Source organism: Monomorium pharaonis, chromosome 5 (assembly GCF_013373865.1).
Source record: "Monomorium pharaonis isolate MP-MQ-018 chromosome 5, ASM1337386v2, whole genome shotgun sequence".
NCBI classification, from domain to species: Eukaryota; Metazoa; Arthropoda; class Insecta; order Hymenoptera; family Formicidae; genus Monomorium; species Monomorium pharaonis.
In genome coordinates, this window is record NC_050471.1 from 1,516,809 (window position 1) to 1,533,635 (window position 16,827).

The window sequence follows — 16,827 nt, forward strand, 5'->3', positions numbered from 1 at the left end:
TCATGTCCACGATTTATATAGTTTCATATATTGCAAAAGAAACATAAAAAAATGCATTAGCGATATAAATATATACGATTTCCTGTCTGCCATAAAAAAATATATGTACAATAAATTCTTTTTCACTTAATCTTACAAAAATTCGGAATACAATCTAGAATATTATTAAAGTTCATTATTCGCATTTAAGAGAAAAAAGATGTACATGATAAAAGATATACGTAAAATACAACATAAGAGAAACATTAGGAAACACATAAAAGAATCTCGCGGATATATCTTGTATTCTAGGAATACAAACTTTAAAGTCAAGACAATATTGTATAATAGGACTTAAAAATCGAACATTCTCTTAGTATATAATCTAAGATATATAATTCAATAAAAAAATAACTGTACACTTTATTATGTAACAGTTTAATCTAAAAATTATCTTTTTGTTAAACATCAAACATCTAACTCGACATAGGTTCTTGATCCTTCTCTTTGTCCTTCTTTTTCTTTTTCTTCTTTCTTTTTTCTTCCTTTCCCACAGATCCCTATAACACACATAAGTATCTTATAGTAATATTGCAACATAAATTTGCACATTATAAATTTAATTATTAGGATTAGGATCAATATTACTTCACTAACAACTTCTTCTACTACTACGGATTCTTCGCCTTCCGTGCGTTCATGTTTTTCCTTTTTTTTCTTCTTTTCTTTTTTCTTTTTCTTATCTTTCAATGTTTCTAAATTTTCTGCCGTTTCTTTCACTACGACTGCGTCTTCTTCTTGTACACTCGCCTCTTCTTCTCTCTTCCTCTTCTTACTAACTGGTATGTCACCATTATTTTCCGTCTATATTTGTTAAAAATATCTTATAAATATAATCTTTCATACACACACACACACACACACACACATACATACATTTGTATATAAAAATAAACTATTAAAAATTATTAGACTAATTGACTTGCCGTTATTATTGATGCCGTTGCTGTTGATGTTGCCGTTGATGCTGCCGTCGATGACGTTGCAGTATAGTCTTTGTAACCATGCAACCATTCAGCAGGTGTGTTTTCATTTGGTTTTCCATGTTTATCTAACGTTCCTTCTATTATCATACGTTTCTTTTGCGATGCTTTAGGTCCCAAGCCCCACTTCCTTGGATACGAATCTCTTTCCATGATTACCCTTTTGAGTTTCGCGACTACTCCATGATCACATGTAGCCATAGTGGGAGAAGACATTAATGCTACAGCTAATATATAAACAAGAGAAATACAAATAAATAAGTTATATTTGCAGATATATAACACAAGGTAGGTATGTTTAAAAGAATAAATATAAAAATACATATAAAAATATATAAAAGTTAAACATGAAGTTAAACATCTTCGAGTGGTTAAACATCTTTGAGTGGTTAATGCAAGAAATTAGAGAATATGTGCAACATTGTTATTTCAAAAACATTATATTTACCAAGTGCTACAGCTTCGCCTTTAGTAGTCACAATTACAATTTCCTCATTCAATTCTATTCCTTGGTCATACATTAAGACGCCTGGCAACATTATTTTAGCTCCATAACAAATAGCATTTACCTAATAAATTCAAGCAACATAATGTTAAATAACAATACTCATTTTTTTATCAGTCCAAGAAATAACAAAAAGTCAAATACATACAGCACTATCTTTTATGATAATCCTCTTATGATTTACTAGTAGTGCTTCTAACGGTTTTATAACTCTTCTCAGATACGACTCGTCTCCATGATTCTCGTATAGCCATTGGGCGTCGAGAATATCGTGCATGGTAACCATACCATCATTCTCAGATTGAACGCCGGAACGACTTCTTCGAAGTTCCTGCATGTGACAACCAGTGCCTAAGAAAAGCCCGAGATGGACACACATAGTTCTGATGTAAGAGCCAGCTTCGCAACTAACGCGGAACACTCCCATATTACGTTCCGAATCGTAATCGCAGAACCAACTGTCGTAAACTGTTCTGACGCGAAGCTGCCTTTTGACTGCCGATATCAGCGGTGGCCTTTGAAAGAGAGCACCGCGCAACTTCTCCAACGCTTGATTTACCTAAATTATTAATAAGCGGCTTAGAATGACATTAATATACAAAATATTGTGTAAAATATTGATACACAATGACATTTTCTATATAACAGAGAATAAATAAATACTGATATTTTTGATTATCTAACAATAATTCTTATCAATTTTGTATTTAGGAGGTATGAGAATAACGTATTCAATTTTCCAGAAAAATAAAATTGAAGAAAAAAATGTTTCCATTTTCTTTTAGAAAAATACGAAAAAATTACTATAATTAAGTATTAATATTTTTTATTCTCTGGAAAATTAAATTGAAGAAAATATCTGTTTTTTAATTTAAAATAAAAATATGATTGTGATAATGATAGAAAACTTTATTAAAGCCTTTCTTTAAATGTGAAAGTCTTTAAAGTCATTAACATAGAGAATAATAAAATGACACATTATCTTATAAAAAAAATCTGAAAAAATACAGTCAAGTAAAAATCCCCTTCTTCGCTGTTGTAATACTAAAGGAATAAAGATTCTATTTTACTCAATCAGATAAAAACAAAAAAAATGTATTTTTTCTCCAGGATCTCCAAAAAATTTTAAGAACACTATGCTGCATAAATAATAAAATAATTAGTTATTAAAATAAGAGATTAAAATTCAATTCCCGATTCCTGTCACCTCAGATTATCCACATATTATGTTTATTTGTATAAATACTTATATTTATATGCATATACTTATTTACAATATTATATTAATTTACTTGATTATGTAAGATGTTTAGAGCAATGAAATAATTAGTGCTAGATGTGAGAACAGAGGATTTTGAGTTTAAATCCCAGTTGACTCTTTTAATTTTTCCATCACTTGCATATAAATGTTTATTTACTTTTTTATCCACAATTATATGTAGTTATCTTCCCGTAATGTGCATATACCTTCTGGATACTTTCTGGAGCAGAATGAAGCTTAAACACAGCAAGGTACTCCTTTCCAGCTGATTGCTGCGACTTGGCCAGTCTCGTAGCTTTGTCTATGCAGACTATCAAGCATCCTGATACCTTGGGATCCAATGTGCCAGAGTGACCGGTCTTCTCCACTTTCAGAATCCTCTTTATCCAAGCCACCACCTCATGCGACGATGGATTGCACGGCTTGTCTAAATTGATGCAACCTGACTTTATATACTCTGTTATGTTGCGATTTAGTGGAGTAGAGCCACTTGTTAATGGAGTAAAATGCTTTGTACGCGTCAGCATTTTATCGAAATTCTGCAATAGAGAAGCAAAAAATCTTTTAATCAGTTTTATCTGTCGCATCACATAGCTGTTGCAAAACTGCATCGTTCACAAAAAACTTAGATAAAGCAAACCACCTTAAACAACAGAGGCCAGTCTTTGCATTCAAGCTTGACTTCCTCGTTGGAGGGTTCGATCTCGCACTTCGTCGTCAACTGCATTTCGCCGATCGATTTCTTCTTGCCCTTCTTCTTACTTTTTTCTGCAATAAAAAATTGAGATGTATAACCTAAGTCAACTTTATCCATCTTAACCTCAACTTGATAAATAAAGACGGCAAGTTCTCAATTATATTTATCGGAGCAAAGATGGTAAGCGATGTTTCTTGATTTGTTTAGCTTTATTTCGATGTTTACATTAGTACTATCATCGTAGGCAATTGACGCTGCGCCGAGCGGGCACGTGTTCGTCATGAGGAGTACAATGAGGCGGAATTTATAACAGAAATGACGCTATGCAGAACAACGCAAAAAGGACTCGATGCGGTGCCTGAAAGAGGACTCGCATGGAAGCGATGTTACTCACCTTGTTCCATTTTGAAGACTCGCGCAAATCAAACTTCAAATACCGCAAAACGTGTCGAGAATCTCAGCCAACGTGTGGAGCGGTAAATCGGACGCAGGACAGCAGAGTACGGAGCAGTACGGAGAGCACCTGAGAGCAGTGAGAGAGCACCTTCTCTACAGTATTGCCAACTCTTGAAAAATAATCCGCTAAATTTGATTTAAAATACCGCTAGACCATCGTGCTACACTTTGATAGCGTTTTTCACTGGCAAGAACTAAGTGCGCACTAGAAACTCGTCGAGTTCAGGCGACACTGTCGGAGTGCACTGAAAGTGCGAGTTTTTTGCATTCCCAACTAAACACGTCTGTTATTCTCAGTGCCATCTCAGTGCAGTTTTGTGGCGTATTTGGGCGTATTGTGCTACTGTATAACCATGGAAAGTTTGACCGATTTGACTATTTCTTTTAAAGTCAACAATGATATAATAAATATTACTCTTCTTCTATTATTTTATAAGCTGTTGTTCTTGCAACGCGAAAATGACTTTTGAACTGTAACAATAATATAATATAATTTTTAATATAGAACATGTAAGTCTGGCCAGTTGGTGTCGTTATTATTTAAAGATCTCCTTTTTTTGAAATTATAAATATTTATTTACTATTAGCATACATTACAAGAAACGTTTCGACTCTCTGTTTGGGTCTTCTTTAGTATTCTTTCGATTTGTAAACAATATTATAATGTTCTCAATCCAAGGTCTGATTAAAATAATAGGCAAGCGAGAAGAAAATCAATAAAAATGTATGTATCTTAAAATCTTTATTGTAAAATTATTAATTAAAATATTATATATTCCTTGAAATTATTAATTATGTATCATATTAAAAATATATAATTATTAATTATGTATTATATTAAATATATATATATAATGGATTATAATGGATATTATTTGTTTACAAAGGAACACTGTTTGTTGTAATATATGCGAATAATATTTATAATTATAAAAAAAAAAACCTTTAAATAATTATAACAACGTCCAGCCATACTTATATAGTTTATATTAGGAATTGATTTTTATTTCGGAAAAGAGCTTATGAAATAGATAAATATAAAATAATATAATATATTTGTACATATAGTGTATATATATAAATTGATAAATATAAAATATAATATATTTGTATATATATATATATTGATATTTTTATACAATACGTATTATTGTTTTACGTAATGCAATAATTTGCAGAAACAATATATAATATATATGTATGTATGTGTACTTACATCCTTATCCGCAAGGTTATGCACTACTTGAACAAAATTTTCGATCTTTGGAATTTTTCGCGGATCTTCTTTTAATAAGTCATCTTCATCACTACTGGATGATGACGAAGAAAGCAACTGTAATAGTCCAAATGCTAATCGTGCATCTCGTGAATTTGAAACATCGTCATTATCCCGCGAAGCCATATTGCACTGAACTGACACCGTCTCTCGGAGCTCGTGCCGAATTCTCGCACTATAGTGCAAAAACTCGGCACTAGACTTCCCAGTGAAACAGCGCGCACCGTCTTCGTGCGCACCGAAACGTCCAGTGAAACACATTGTCCGCGGCTGGTGCGCACTGAGTGCGCACTAGTGCAGCCAGTGAAAAACGCTATGAGTAAGGCACTATAAAAGTGAGTATTCTCACGTCCGCCATTTTTCTTCAAACTAGTCAAGTAACTAGCATGATGTTTTATATATATAATACATCGCAATAACTTTTACAGTCTCAAGATTATAAATATCATGTCTTCGTTTTATTGTCGCATAAAGTTTGGCGTTTTCAAACATTATTGACGTATACAATGTACAAAACATATCTAACTTTTCATGCTAGTTACTTGCTAGTTTGAAGAAAAATGGCAGACGTGAGAATACCTACTTTTCTAGTGCTCTACTTTGAGTATTATATACAAGATGCTGCACGGACAGGATGGCGCTGGCAGCAAGGATGCTGCAAAACGATTCGACGTACCGACCGCGCGGCGTTAGTGGCGTTATTTTCGGCGCGTGAAGTTGACCGCGCGAGAGTGACGAAATCGTTTTATTCCATCCTTTTGCATATCGCTGTGAGAACGTAACGGACGCAAGGTGCATCGGCTCCGGAACAAGCGGCATCGCGAATCTCTCAATTGGTAAATATAACACGTATCAATCTTGCCTTGTAATTCGTTCAAACGCGTATCTCTCAACACTTGTTTGAGCGAAGATCGAACTCGATTCGTAGCGACATGTCAATCGTGATACGCGAAGGTGATCGCGCGGGAAGAAATCTCTTCGCCATCTTAATCGCATTCCTTTCTCATTTGCAGATCGCGGCAAGTCTGATAATATGTGGACCGATGCCGGGGCCAATGTCGCGCCATATCTATTCGGTAAGTATAGTCAAATCGTAATTTGATTCTAAGTTCCCAGTTTTAATTTGCGCTCATGCATTTTCCATTTCCATATATTGGACAATAATACGCATTGCCCGTGATATCGGAAAGTCAATCGTCGCATCATCAATTATTCGTGTGGGCAAACGACATATATAAAGGACGCGTACCCAGCGATGCCAGTATCGAATCTTTTTGCACCATCATGCTGCACGGAGAGGATGGCTGACAGCAAGGATGCTGCAAAAAGATTTGATGTACCGACCCTACGGCGCGGCGTTAAGGTGACTTTTCACGCTGACGCTTGACGCTCATTTTCAGCGTTAAAAGACATCACGTCACTAAAAATAAAGATACCCATTCGTCATTTTTAGTCACGTGATGTTTTTTGACGCTGTAAATGAGCGTTAAACGTCAGCGTAAAAAGGCACCTTTACTTTTGGCGCGTGAAGTTAATCGCGCGACGCGGCGTCACTTTTGACGCGTGAAGTTGACCGCGCGAGAGTGATGAAGCCGTTTCACTCCACAGTCCACCTTTTTGCGTGTCGTTGTTAGAACGTAACGAACGCAAGGTGAATCGGCTCCGGAACAAGTGGCATCGCGAATCTCTTAATTATGGTAAATATAACACGCATCAATTTTTCGTTGTAATTCGTTCAAACGCGTATTTGTGAACACTTGTTCGAGCGAAGATCGCGACTTGTAGCGACATGTCAATATGTGATTGAAGTCGATTGCGCGGGAAGGAATCCCTCCGCCATCTTAATCGCATTCCTTTCTCATTTGCAGATCGCGGCAAGTCTGACATGGATCGGTGCCGGGGCAAATGTCGCGCCATATCTACTTGGTAAGTCAATCTGCATCGTAACTTGAGCTAAGTTCCCAGTCTTAACTTTCCGTTTATGCATTTTCTATATATTGGGCAATACGCGTTACTCGTAATATCAGAAAAAGACAGTCGCATCATTGATTATTCGTGTGGGCAATCGACATGTAGGGAAGCGTACCCAGCGATACCAGTATCGAATCTTTTTCCATCATCGTACTGCACGGAGAGAATGGATGCTGCAAAAAGATTCGGCGTATCGCGCGGCGCGGCGTCATTTCGCTTGCAGTTGGTCGCGCGAAAAAGACGAAGTCATTCACGTCATCTTTTAATTTGCGTTTCACTTTCAGATTGCGACGAACGCAGAATGGACTGATTCCGGAACGAGTGGCATCGCGAATCACTTAATTGGTAAGTGTAACACATCAATTTTACGTTATAGTTCGGTATTTATTAATATTCGTTCAAGTGAAGATCGCGCGATTGCGCGACACTCAATTGTGACGTGCAACGTTAATCGCGTGGGAAAGGAATTTATTCGCTATCTTAAAGTGCGTTATTTTCTCATTTGCAGATCGTGACAATCTTGATATATTAGATTGCTTCCGGGGCGGATGACATTGCGATATTTATTTGGTAAGTAGCATTTACATTGCAGTATTTGATTAGCCGATAATGTATGACAAAAGCATTCTGCTTTTAGTTTCACATATTTTTCTGTATATTGAACTTTAAATAATAGACCTGTCTTTTATTTTTGATAATTATTATTTTATATTGTAACATTAGAGTGTGTGACAATATTACAAGCAAATATTTGCGTTATTATAATTGCCAAAAATCTGATTGTTGTAAAAGTATCAATTAAGAATTCTAATTTGTCAAAAAAAAAAAGTTTATATTTTTTTATCAAGGCTTAAGTAAGTTAATATAAAGGGATTTCTCTTTATAAAGTCTATGAATAAATATTTTAAATTACTTTTTTTTAAAAGCAATTTATTTAAAGATATTTATTCATTACATTATTTCAAATAATTTAGCTGTTAACCACAAGAAAATAAGATACGATAGCTCTCTCACTGCTAGACCACACGACTCCAACTGAAAATAAAATAAAATACAACAAAAATTAATTTTACTTGTGCAATCTATATATTTTAATCTATCAAATAGAAATAAGTTAAAATTGTTAACTTATATCTTTATATTCAGGATTAAATAATATGATCAAACTTTTTTTTTATAATAAATTTTCTTAGATAAAATATTGTTCAACAGCAATATATATGCAATATAGAAAATGTCTTAATTATTAAATGTTTACTACGAGTAAGTGTCACAATGTATTTTTAAAAAATAATTTTGTATTTAAGTATTATTATTGTATTTTTTTATCGGAAACTCTCCTAAGTATTATATAATATAATTAACTTCAAAGCTCGGAATTAACAATGTGGTTAATTAAATGTGTCTACTTAAAGGTACCAAATATAATGTAATTTTACAAAAAAAATGATAGGATGAAATGAATGGTTTATTATTTTTTTACAATATATTGAAATTGTCTGAAACAATTATAACAAAGTATACAGACTATAATGCCATGCAGCTGATCTATCGATGACTTGATCACAAGTTGCAATATTGGAAATATGTTTATTATAGATGCCCAAGGATTATTTGTAAGAATTATTTATCTTATTGTTAGTCTATTTAGTATGTCATGCATTCTGTAGCCAGATATATGGATAAGATACAGAAATATATCGATAAGGCTCTTAGTCAAATTGAAAAACTAATTATTTAAATACTTTGTTGTTCCCAAAACAATTTATTATAATTAATACAATTCTCTCCATACATTCACAAAGATCACATTCAAAAAATTTGTTATTTGTAGCTAAATTATAATTATACGTTTATAATTATGTTTATTGTTCTTTTACAGTTATTGATAATAAATCTATTTTGTCCGTGTTTCACTTAATGCTCTTGGAACATACATTCATGTGCTTGTAATAGGAAAAAGCTTGAGTCTTATGAATGTGGTCTATGGCCTTTAAGTAATATAGGCTGTCACCTGCAAAGTTGACAAACCTGAGAAATTTTCATAAGAGCCTGGTTTTATTTCCTATTACAAGCTGACACATGATTATATGTTCCAAGAGCATTAATTAAAACATAGGCAAAATAGATTTATTATCAATAACTGTAAAAGAACAATCAATATAATGATAAATGTACCATTACAATTGAACTATAATCTTAACTGTAAAATAGCAATAAATATGATATTAAATTGATGCAAGGAAAATAAAAAGTAAAATATGGGATGATGTGTTGTACCATTTACAAAAAACAAGTTAAAGAATTAAACATATAAATAAAAATTTTGAATGTGATCTTTGTAAATGTATGAAAAAAATTGTCTTAATTAAAATAAATTATTTCAGGAACAAAGTATTTAAGTACTTACTTTTTAGTTTTTGATTTGATTAAAAGCCTTATCTGTCTATTTTTGTGCCTTATTGTATGCCTAGCTCGCATAGAATGCACGACAGTTACTAAGGCTGCGTTTTGATATTCACTGTCAGTACTGAAATTCTACAGTGTATGTGACGTAAACTACAGATTTTCAGTACTGGCAGTGAATATCGAAACGCAGCCTAAATAAACAGACGTAAAGATAATTCTTCTCCATATAAACATCCATATCAACATATCTCTGATATTACAGCCTGTGACCACATCATCAGCAGGCCAGCTTGGTGACATTATTAGGCTTATATTTTATACTAGTTTTAGATATAATTTCACATATTTTATCTATTTCTAAATCTTAAAAAGATGATTGTACAATATCTTTAAGAGTCACACAGTTGCAATACAATATTTTTTAAAATAAAAATATAACACTTGTAACTATTACCTGGCCTGTCATGAGATAATGACATACTCGAAGAACTAGAAAGTACACCTTTAAATAATCCTTTTAATATGAATTGCCCTGCCAATTCTTTATATGATAGTTCACTCAATTTAAAAAGGGATGAACCTTGGTGAACTTATGAACAGCAGCATGCACTGGCACACTGTACATTTCGAGCTTTGATGTTTACTCGTCCACTCTTTTCTTTTCTTATTTTTCTTTTGATTCAAATAAAGTGTTTCTTCCTCTCTTTTTTTTAATATAACTAAAAATAAAACGTAACACAAAGTATTACTCTTATCTCAGAATACTTATTCTATACAAAAAATGAAAATATTGTGTAACTTATCTGATTATACAACGCATATTTTACTAAATTCTTCAAATTAGGCACAACCATATTCTATGATGCAATATGCAAGTTATGCATAAAACTAAAAATGACTAAAAATTAACTCGCCACCAATCTCGCGCAAACGCACGTCAACACGTTACTAACAACTAACCTCGAAGCCTCGAACGGCTCGAAGATATCTACGAAAACATGCAGCCCAGCTACATGAGACTTTGAAAAACGCTAGATCTAGCGGGAAAACCGCTAAATTGGCATCACTGCTTCTCTGCGACTTTTGTGTGCACTCGTGTATGCGCGCGCAGCTGTCATGTGACGGAAAAGTCGCGTCCTTAAAAGTATTTTCATTGGTCAATTAATTACTGTTTGAACATATTTATTATGTGAGGTTTTTATAATTTCTTTTCTAAATATGTTGTAATGATTTATATAATTTGGAATGTTTTATTTTTTTTTATTTATTAAAAGACCCTACAAAAACTGTAGAAAGTGCACACTCGGCAAACTCGTTTCGATAGATCACGTGTTCACGTTTATTTCCTATTTCTATTCGTATTGAAATGTATCGAAACGAATATCGCTAACGCCAGGGGCTCGATTCTTGAATTCATTCGCAAGAGAAACATATTCGAAAATTCTGTTCTTACAGAAAAGTTGGAAATTTATTGGCTATCGTATGGTGGCTAAATAAGAATCACTAATCGTAATTGCCGGTAGCTGCCTGATTGGTCAAGAGACAATTGTAGATGGCAAACGCGAATGCAAACGCAATCGCCAATCGCTAGTGTGATTCGGGCATTAAGGGTCACTTGCACCAAACTCTGATTAATCGTTGATTGATTAGTCCATTGGAATAAATTTTTGTCATCTTTCATTATCTTTTCTTATTATACCAGACAAATAATGTAGTTTGCTATTATATGCTCGTTCAGTGGAAAAAAGAGGACACCCATCTTGACGTCATGAATCAGCTGACGACATATCGGTGTGAGTGCTTCATTGATGTGTGCGCGAGATGCGTGCGGGAGATTGCGGGAGATTGACATGACAGACAGCATGAAAGGGACACATTGCGAAAGAAGATAAAAGACTAAGGAAAACAAAGGAATAAAATGCATCCGTACTGGATTTTCTACCACAGGAGAAACACGAGAAAGTATATACACTCCCACACTACAGTCGAGTTTTCTTCGTTCGTTTAACAATCGTCAGACGAATTAAAAGATAACTAACAATTGTTATTCTACAGTCCCGACTAACAATACGGTTTGTCATGGGTGAGCGAAACGTCAGAATGTTGTATTTGCCTTCTCCCCTCGCCCCGCTTTTTTTCCAGCGGTCTTGCGTCCCCGTAGAACTTTTGAAATGTTTATTAATACAGATGTAGCGTGCAGCGTAAAGTTATTTCGGGCTCGCGTCCGCTGCCTGACCTCAAAAACATGCACATCGCAATTGCCGCCAATCTCGATGTCGACGATCACCCCGTCGTCGGCGCGTCTCTTCTTGGGGTATCTGCTTCTAATTCTTTATGTTTCAATTAAACATGGACCCAGATCCCATAGAGATGGCGAACGAGGTCAAGAACAAGGTCATCCTGCACTGGAATTGCCGCGGTCTCGTGGAGTTTCCGGAAGTGATACGGCTGCATGGTGGTCATATCCAGGAAATCTATCTCAAATGGAACCGGCTGACGACTCTGCCACCCTGGATCACGGAGCTGTTCAACGTGACCAATCTGTACATGTATGGCAATCGAATTGAACAGCTGCCAGCAGAGCTCGGTGGGATGAGTCAGCTGACGGTGCTGGACTTGAGTGCCAACCGATTGCAGCTGGTGCCCACCTGCATCGGCAATCTGAGTAATCTGAGATCTCTGTTTTTGGGCGACAACTTCATAGAGAGATTACCAATAGGTAAGTTCGCCGAGATTGCCCCGAGGAAAGAGAAAGGATTTATTGACTCATGCAAAACGAAACGACAACAGACTTGAGCCGACTGAATAATCTGGAAATACTATCTGTCTCGGGTAACCAGATCATCGCGTTGCCAGAATGGATTGGCTCTCTCCCAAGACTTAGAGAGTTATATGTGGATAACAATCGGCTGAGGGAACTGCCTAACAGATTGACCGTCGCTCCTGAGCTTACCATGATCTCTGTGTGCTCAAACAGGTCACTATTTGCATTAATACTTGGTGAAATAATAATCTCGTTTATTAAATTAAGTTTCAAAGAGTCTAAGGTCTATTTCCACCAATGTAAATTGGCTTTAATCTGTTTTAATTTACTTTTTGATTTTTTTCAATTCTTAGGCCCGTTTCCATCAACGTAGATTAACTTTTATCTTGGTTTAACTTATTCTTTATCTTTTTCTAATTTTTGGTACTAGAATAAGATAACAAGTTAAACCGAGTTCAAAGTTAATCTACATTGGTGAATGTAATATGAGGTTCGTGCAGATTAATCGAGCTATATTTTATTTATATCGAGTATTTTATCTTCAACGAACGTTTTCGCAGGTTGAGATATCTGCCGTTGAATGGATTTCTATCGGCTCCCTGTATTCGATTTGACGCGAACGAATACTTGAATTACATATCATATCCGCTTTTGTTTCAATTACTCTCGCAGCTACACACGTCGGTCGTTCACGACAGGGACTGTTTGGCATTCGGGTAAGTTTCGCCGAGAGTCGCATAAGAATGAAATTGGCTTGCTAAATTGCACGCGAAATGAAAAACATAAATTCCTGAACAACTGTTACTTTACTTTCGAAGTATGAGTATATAAAGTAAATTTTACAATCTATGTGTGTATATATAATCACAGATGTTTCAAGACGCATTATGACACAAACGTGCTAAACACAAATATAAAATTGTACATAAAGACGAGGGGATTGTACGAAACGGACGCCGATATTATAATTGAATTGCCGCGGCAGCTGTTGAAGATTCACGAGATTCACGAGAATGTGACTTGTTCCCTGTGGGAATTGGCGTTGAGAAAAGTCTATACCGAGAGGTAATAGAGGAACTTTGTAAACAGGGAAATTTCCTTCTGCAAAAGTACATAAGTGTCTCGCAAGTTTAACTCGAGCTACACATTTCAGGTATAAGCACACGCTCGATATTTCCGTTTCTCCCGCGAACGTAATGATATTCTACGAGCCGCTTCTTAAAAATACTAAATCGGACTTCACGTCGTCCACGAGTTGCACTCTGTACAATTTATTAACGAACGGACCCACTAGCATCTGCGTAAACCCGCAATGTCAGCAACCAATATTCACAGAAGCATGGATCATTATCGGTATCAGCCGCCACGCGGAATCCCTGATAACGATCGCTCTATGTTGCTGCCGAAGGTAACATACGAAACAATCTTGTGTTATAGTACCTGAACGCAGTTCGTGAGTTTTTTTTTTAAATTTGCAGTTGCGCCACCGCATTTTCTGCACATTCGAATACAACTGTCAGCCTTCATTGGCACTCCATCGATTGACGAATCCTCCTCATTAGATATCTAATTTAACCCATATCTGTATATAAAAGATATTAGAATAAAGAATTCTTGTTAAAGAACTCTTGCGTTTAACTGAAACCTTGTGACGGTTTGTAAATTAAATTTTTAGTTTGTTGCAATTGTAATTTATTTCGCAGCATCGTGACCATTGTAAGCGACTATTCGATAATGCCCAGTAGGAATTCAAATTATATATCGACATCACCTCGAGTTAAATTATTACAATATCGTATTCGCCGTGTAGCTTCCTTAAGGTATCCTATTATTCAAGACTAGTCTCACTGATAAACACTGTCTTTTTCTTTTTATCAAAATATACATTTGCAATTGCGTGTGTGGTTCGATGTACCTTCCACGCAATATATAAAAATTCCAGTTTTGCTACGCATTAAAATTGAATTGCAAAAAAATAATCTGACGGCCTCTCGCATACTCTGACAGGGGATTTTGCTCGCCCGCTCAAGCGATCAAAAGATCTAACGCTTTGTCGCGATCGAAGTTACACTTGACCAATGCCGCAGATGCCTCGGCCTCGGGAAATCCCAGGTCCTTCAAGGTGCATAAATTTTTGTAGTAGATCCTCGCCTTAGACTGATCGTGCTGCGCGAGTGTCAGCGCTGCTTCGGCGTAGTCACTCGGGACGCCAGTCTCTTCTAGGGATTGGACGGCTAACAAGTACTCGACGATCTTCTTCTCGTGCGCTCGACCCAGCTCCAGTACCGCACGTGCCGCCCTGCATTTGGGAAATCCCATGTCACTCAGTTGCGCGACTAACTTTAGATCATCTTCCGTCATGCCTGACAGCAGGTCTGTTGGCGATTTCGTGTGACTCGATGACGACGTCGATGAATCCTCATGTCTCGGGATTATGTGTGTCACATCGCCGTCCGGACTCTCCAGATCGGGCCATGGCTTCCAATTCTGTTGCGAGGGAAAGGATTGATAGAGTCGGTCATGTTTGAATTGCAAAAAATCGAAAAGGAAGAAACACTTTATTACCTCCATGACAGGCCGTTCCAGCTCCTTTTGAAGTTCTTGCATTATTGTCGAGACACTGCGATGATTCTCGATGTTGTACGCGTCCATATCGCCATCGTCGTCCATTGGACTCTCCGTGTCAGCTTCTTCTTTGGAAATCTCAGACGTATCGTCAATCGTTAGTTCGTTTATAATATTCTCCAGTTTTCCTGCAGGTATCCATTGCGATCGAGGTTGTAAAACCTGTAAAAGATATCATAGAAAGCATTAAACAAACTTGATTCTGCCAAATAGTTCTGTTCATCCAAGAAACCTCAAGAGCGACAAGCGTTTAACCTGAGCTAATTCCTCCATATCATTAATAGTTTTCAGTTCCATATTGTCGAACGGGCTGCTCGTGTCATTATCGAAGTCAGCATAGTCTAGACCCCCATTGGTCTTCGCATGATCCTGAAGGTCGTCATTCGCCGGTGGTGACAATGGCTGTGGTGTGAGTATTGTCGTTTCAGGTGCAGGTGGTGCATTGACCGGTGACTGTTTCACACAATCCAGTGGTGGAGGTGACGGAGGTGTCTCCTCCTTTTCCTTCTTCCTCTTCTCCTTTAATCGAGTCTGGCGTGCCTTGCTGTAAGCCTGTCTAGCCTTGCGCCACTCGCACATCTGATGATAAATCATTCAATTAATTCGTGATAATTAGGTCAGGGACAAGTAGGTCCGTTTGGTAAATCTGTCAAACATGGAAACTACCTGCATGCATTGCGTAGGACAATGAGGTGTTCGAACGATCATGCCTCACCTTTTCGAGCACAGATTTCTCTAGGGTGAAGTCGTACATCAACTTCGACACATCTGGCAAACGGTTGTTATACGCCACGGGAAGGCCGATCTTCCTCGGTGGTTTGTAGGCCTCCGCAATCTTGACGTGGACCCCGTCCATGTAAGACGCGACCAAGTCGCATTGCGCCGATATGGAGGGCCGAGCCATTGGATAATTTTACACGCCACGAGAGAATGCCAGGGATTAACGCGCGTTCCGTCGTAGCGGAGTTCCGTCGCTTTATTTGCCGATGCTCGGGACATAACCTAATTTCCGTCGCAATAAAACTCGTTTAATCGTGCGTGTCGCGTGCCACCAACGCATCTCGCGCGTATAATTACAAGTCAATCAAATGCCAAACTTCTTTTCTTTCTTTTCCTGTCGCTCTCGTGACAGTTTGTGAATCGTAAAATATCTTTCCAACAGTTGAAATGGCGAAAAAAACACTTCCATTTGACAGCTCGAATTCTAGTCGTGGCGAGAATATCGATCAATATCGATTGCCATTTGCCAACGATAATGACAAGTTTATCGATATTCGAGATTATCGAATATTCAAACTTTAAATTTTTTCTATACCAACTTCTATGTCATTTTTATTTTTATTTTATACTTGATATAAAATTTTGAACAAAAAAATAATATAAACAAAAAACCAAATAAATATTTTTTAACCATTCGTAAGATAAACAAATGTTAAAACATCTATAATACATATATAATTTTATGTTATATTACGTTATTTTTCTGCAATTTTTATAAATTTGTAACTGTATTCGACATTCGTAGTACGATGATCCAATTTCCAGTAGGAAATTTGCATTAATTAAACCTCAAATGACATATAAAAGTGTTAATTTATTTTTTTTTTTTTAATATTTCTCGGACGCAAGATTCTGTTATCTATAGGTTTGTTTTTTATTCCTGCACTGCTGCAATAAGTTAGAATAAGACAAATATTTTTTTTCTCATTCTAACTTTGTTGAACGCAAATTTTATAAATATCTGTCGTAAGACTTCTAGTATTTTAATTAGTAAAGAAAACAAAAAATCTATCGTATTAAATATTGATAAAATTACAATAGAAATTGAACAAAGTGTTAAT

General features: G+C 36.0%; 4 protein-coding genes across 6 annotated transcripts; 1 reads left to right on the top strand and 3 right to left on the bottom strand.

The window, feature by feature from the left end:
* Positions 1 to 89: 89 nt before the first annotated feature.
* On the bottom strand, positions 90 to 4,018 carry LOC105831711 (H/ACA ribonucleoprotein complex subunit 4). The gene is made up of 8 exons (XM_012672056.3): positions 3,880 to 4,018; positions 3,432 to 3,556; positions 2,995 to 3,327; positions 1,676 to 2,086; positions 1,471 to 1,591; positions 966 to 1,249; positions 628 to 843; positions 90 to 539 (listed from the first exon to the last, which is right to left on the bottom strand). The coding sequence occupies exons 1-8, from the start codon at positions 3,887 to 3,889 to the stop codon at positions 456 to 458; spliced, it is 1,584 nt and encodes a 527-aa protein (XP_012527510.1). The 5' UTR covers positions 3,890 to 4,018; the 3' UTR covers positions 90 to 455.
* Positions 4,019 to 4,101: 83 nt separating this feature from the next.
* LOC118645658 lies at positions 4,102 to 5,532 on the bottom strand. Its single transcript, XM_036287220.1, has 2 exons — positions 5,158 to 5,532; positions 4,102 to 4,412 (listed from the first exon to the last, which is right to left on the bottom strand). The coding sequence occupies exons 1-2, from the start codon at positions 5,476 to 5,478 to the stop codon at positions 4,353 to 4,355; spliced, it is 381 nt and encodes a 126-aa protein (XP_036143113.1). The 5' UTR covers positions 5,479 to 5,532; the 3' UTR covers positions 4,102 to 4,352.
* Positions 5,533 to 5,954: 422 nt separating this feature from the next.
* On the top strand, positions 5,955 to 13,983 carry LOC105831703 (leucine-rich repeat-containing protein 28). Of its 3 annotated transcripts, XM_036287542.1 has the most exons (12): positions 5,955 to 6,053; positions 6,231 to 6,293; positions 7,086 to 7,143; positions 7,473 to 7,533; positions 7,697 to 7,758; positions 11,336 to 11,680; positions 11,957 to 12,316; positions 12,388 to 12,574; positions 12,922 to 13,077; positions 13,232 to 13,426; positions 13,515 to 13,769; positions 13,840 to 13,983. In XM_036287542.1, exons 6-12 carry the CDS (start codon positions 11,677 to 11,679, stop codon positions 13,904 to 13,906), a joined length of 1,224 nt encoding a protein of 407 aa, XP_036143435.1. In that variant the 5' UTR covers positions 5,955 to 6,053; positions 6,231 to 6,293; positions 7,086 to 7,143; positions 7,473 to 7,533; positions 7,697 to 7,758; positions 11,336 to 11,676; the 3' UTR covers positions 13,907 to 13,983. The 3 variants fall into 3 exon arrangements, with proteins under 3 accessions (XP_036143435.1, XP_012527498.2, XP_012527501.2); XM_012672047.3 differs by lacking the exons at positions 5,955 to 6,053; positions 6,231 to 6,293; positions 7,086 to 7,143; positions 7,473 to 7,533; positions 7,697 to 7,758 and having other exon boundaries at positions 11,336 to 11,559; XM_012672044.2 differs by lacking the exons at positions 5,955 to 6,053; positions 6,231 to 6,293; positions 7,086 to 7,143; positions 7,473 to 7,533; positions 7,697 to 7,758 and having other exon boundaries at positions 11,152 to 12,316.
* Positions 13,984 to 14,036: 53 nt separating this feature from the next.
* LOC105831704 (ubiquitin-associated protein 1) lies at positions 14,037 to 16,290 on the bottom strand. The gene is made up of 4 exons (XM_012672048.3): positions 15,702 to 16,290; positions 15,242 to 15,565; positions 14,927 to 15,148; positions 14,037 to 14,848 (listed from the first exon to the last, which is right to left on the bottom strand). Exons 1-4 carry the CDS (start codon positions 15,888 to 15,890, stop codon positions 14,387 to 14,389), a joined length of 1,197 nt encoding a protein of 398 aa, XP_012527502.2. The 5' UTR covers positions 15,891 to 16,290; the 3' UTR covers positions 14,037 to 14,386.
* Between the last annotated feature and the right edge of the window lie 537 nt (positions 16,291 to 16,827).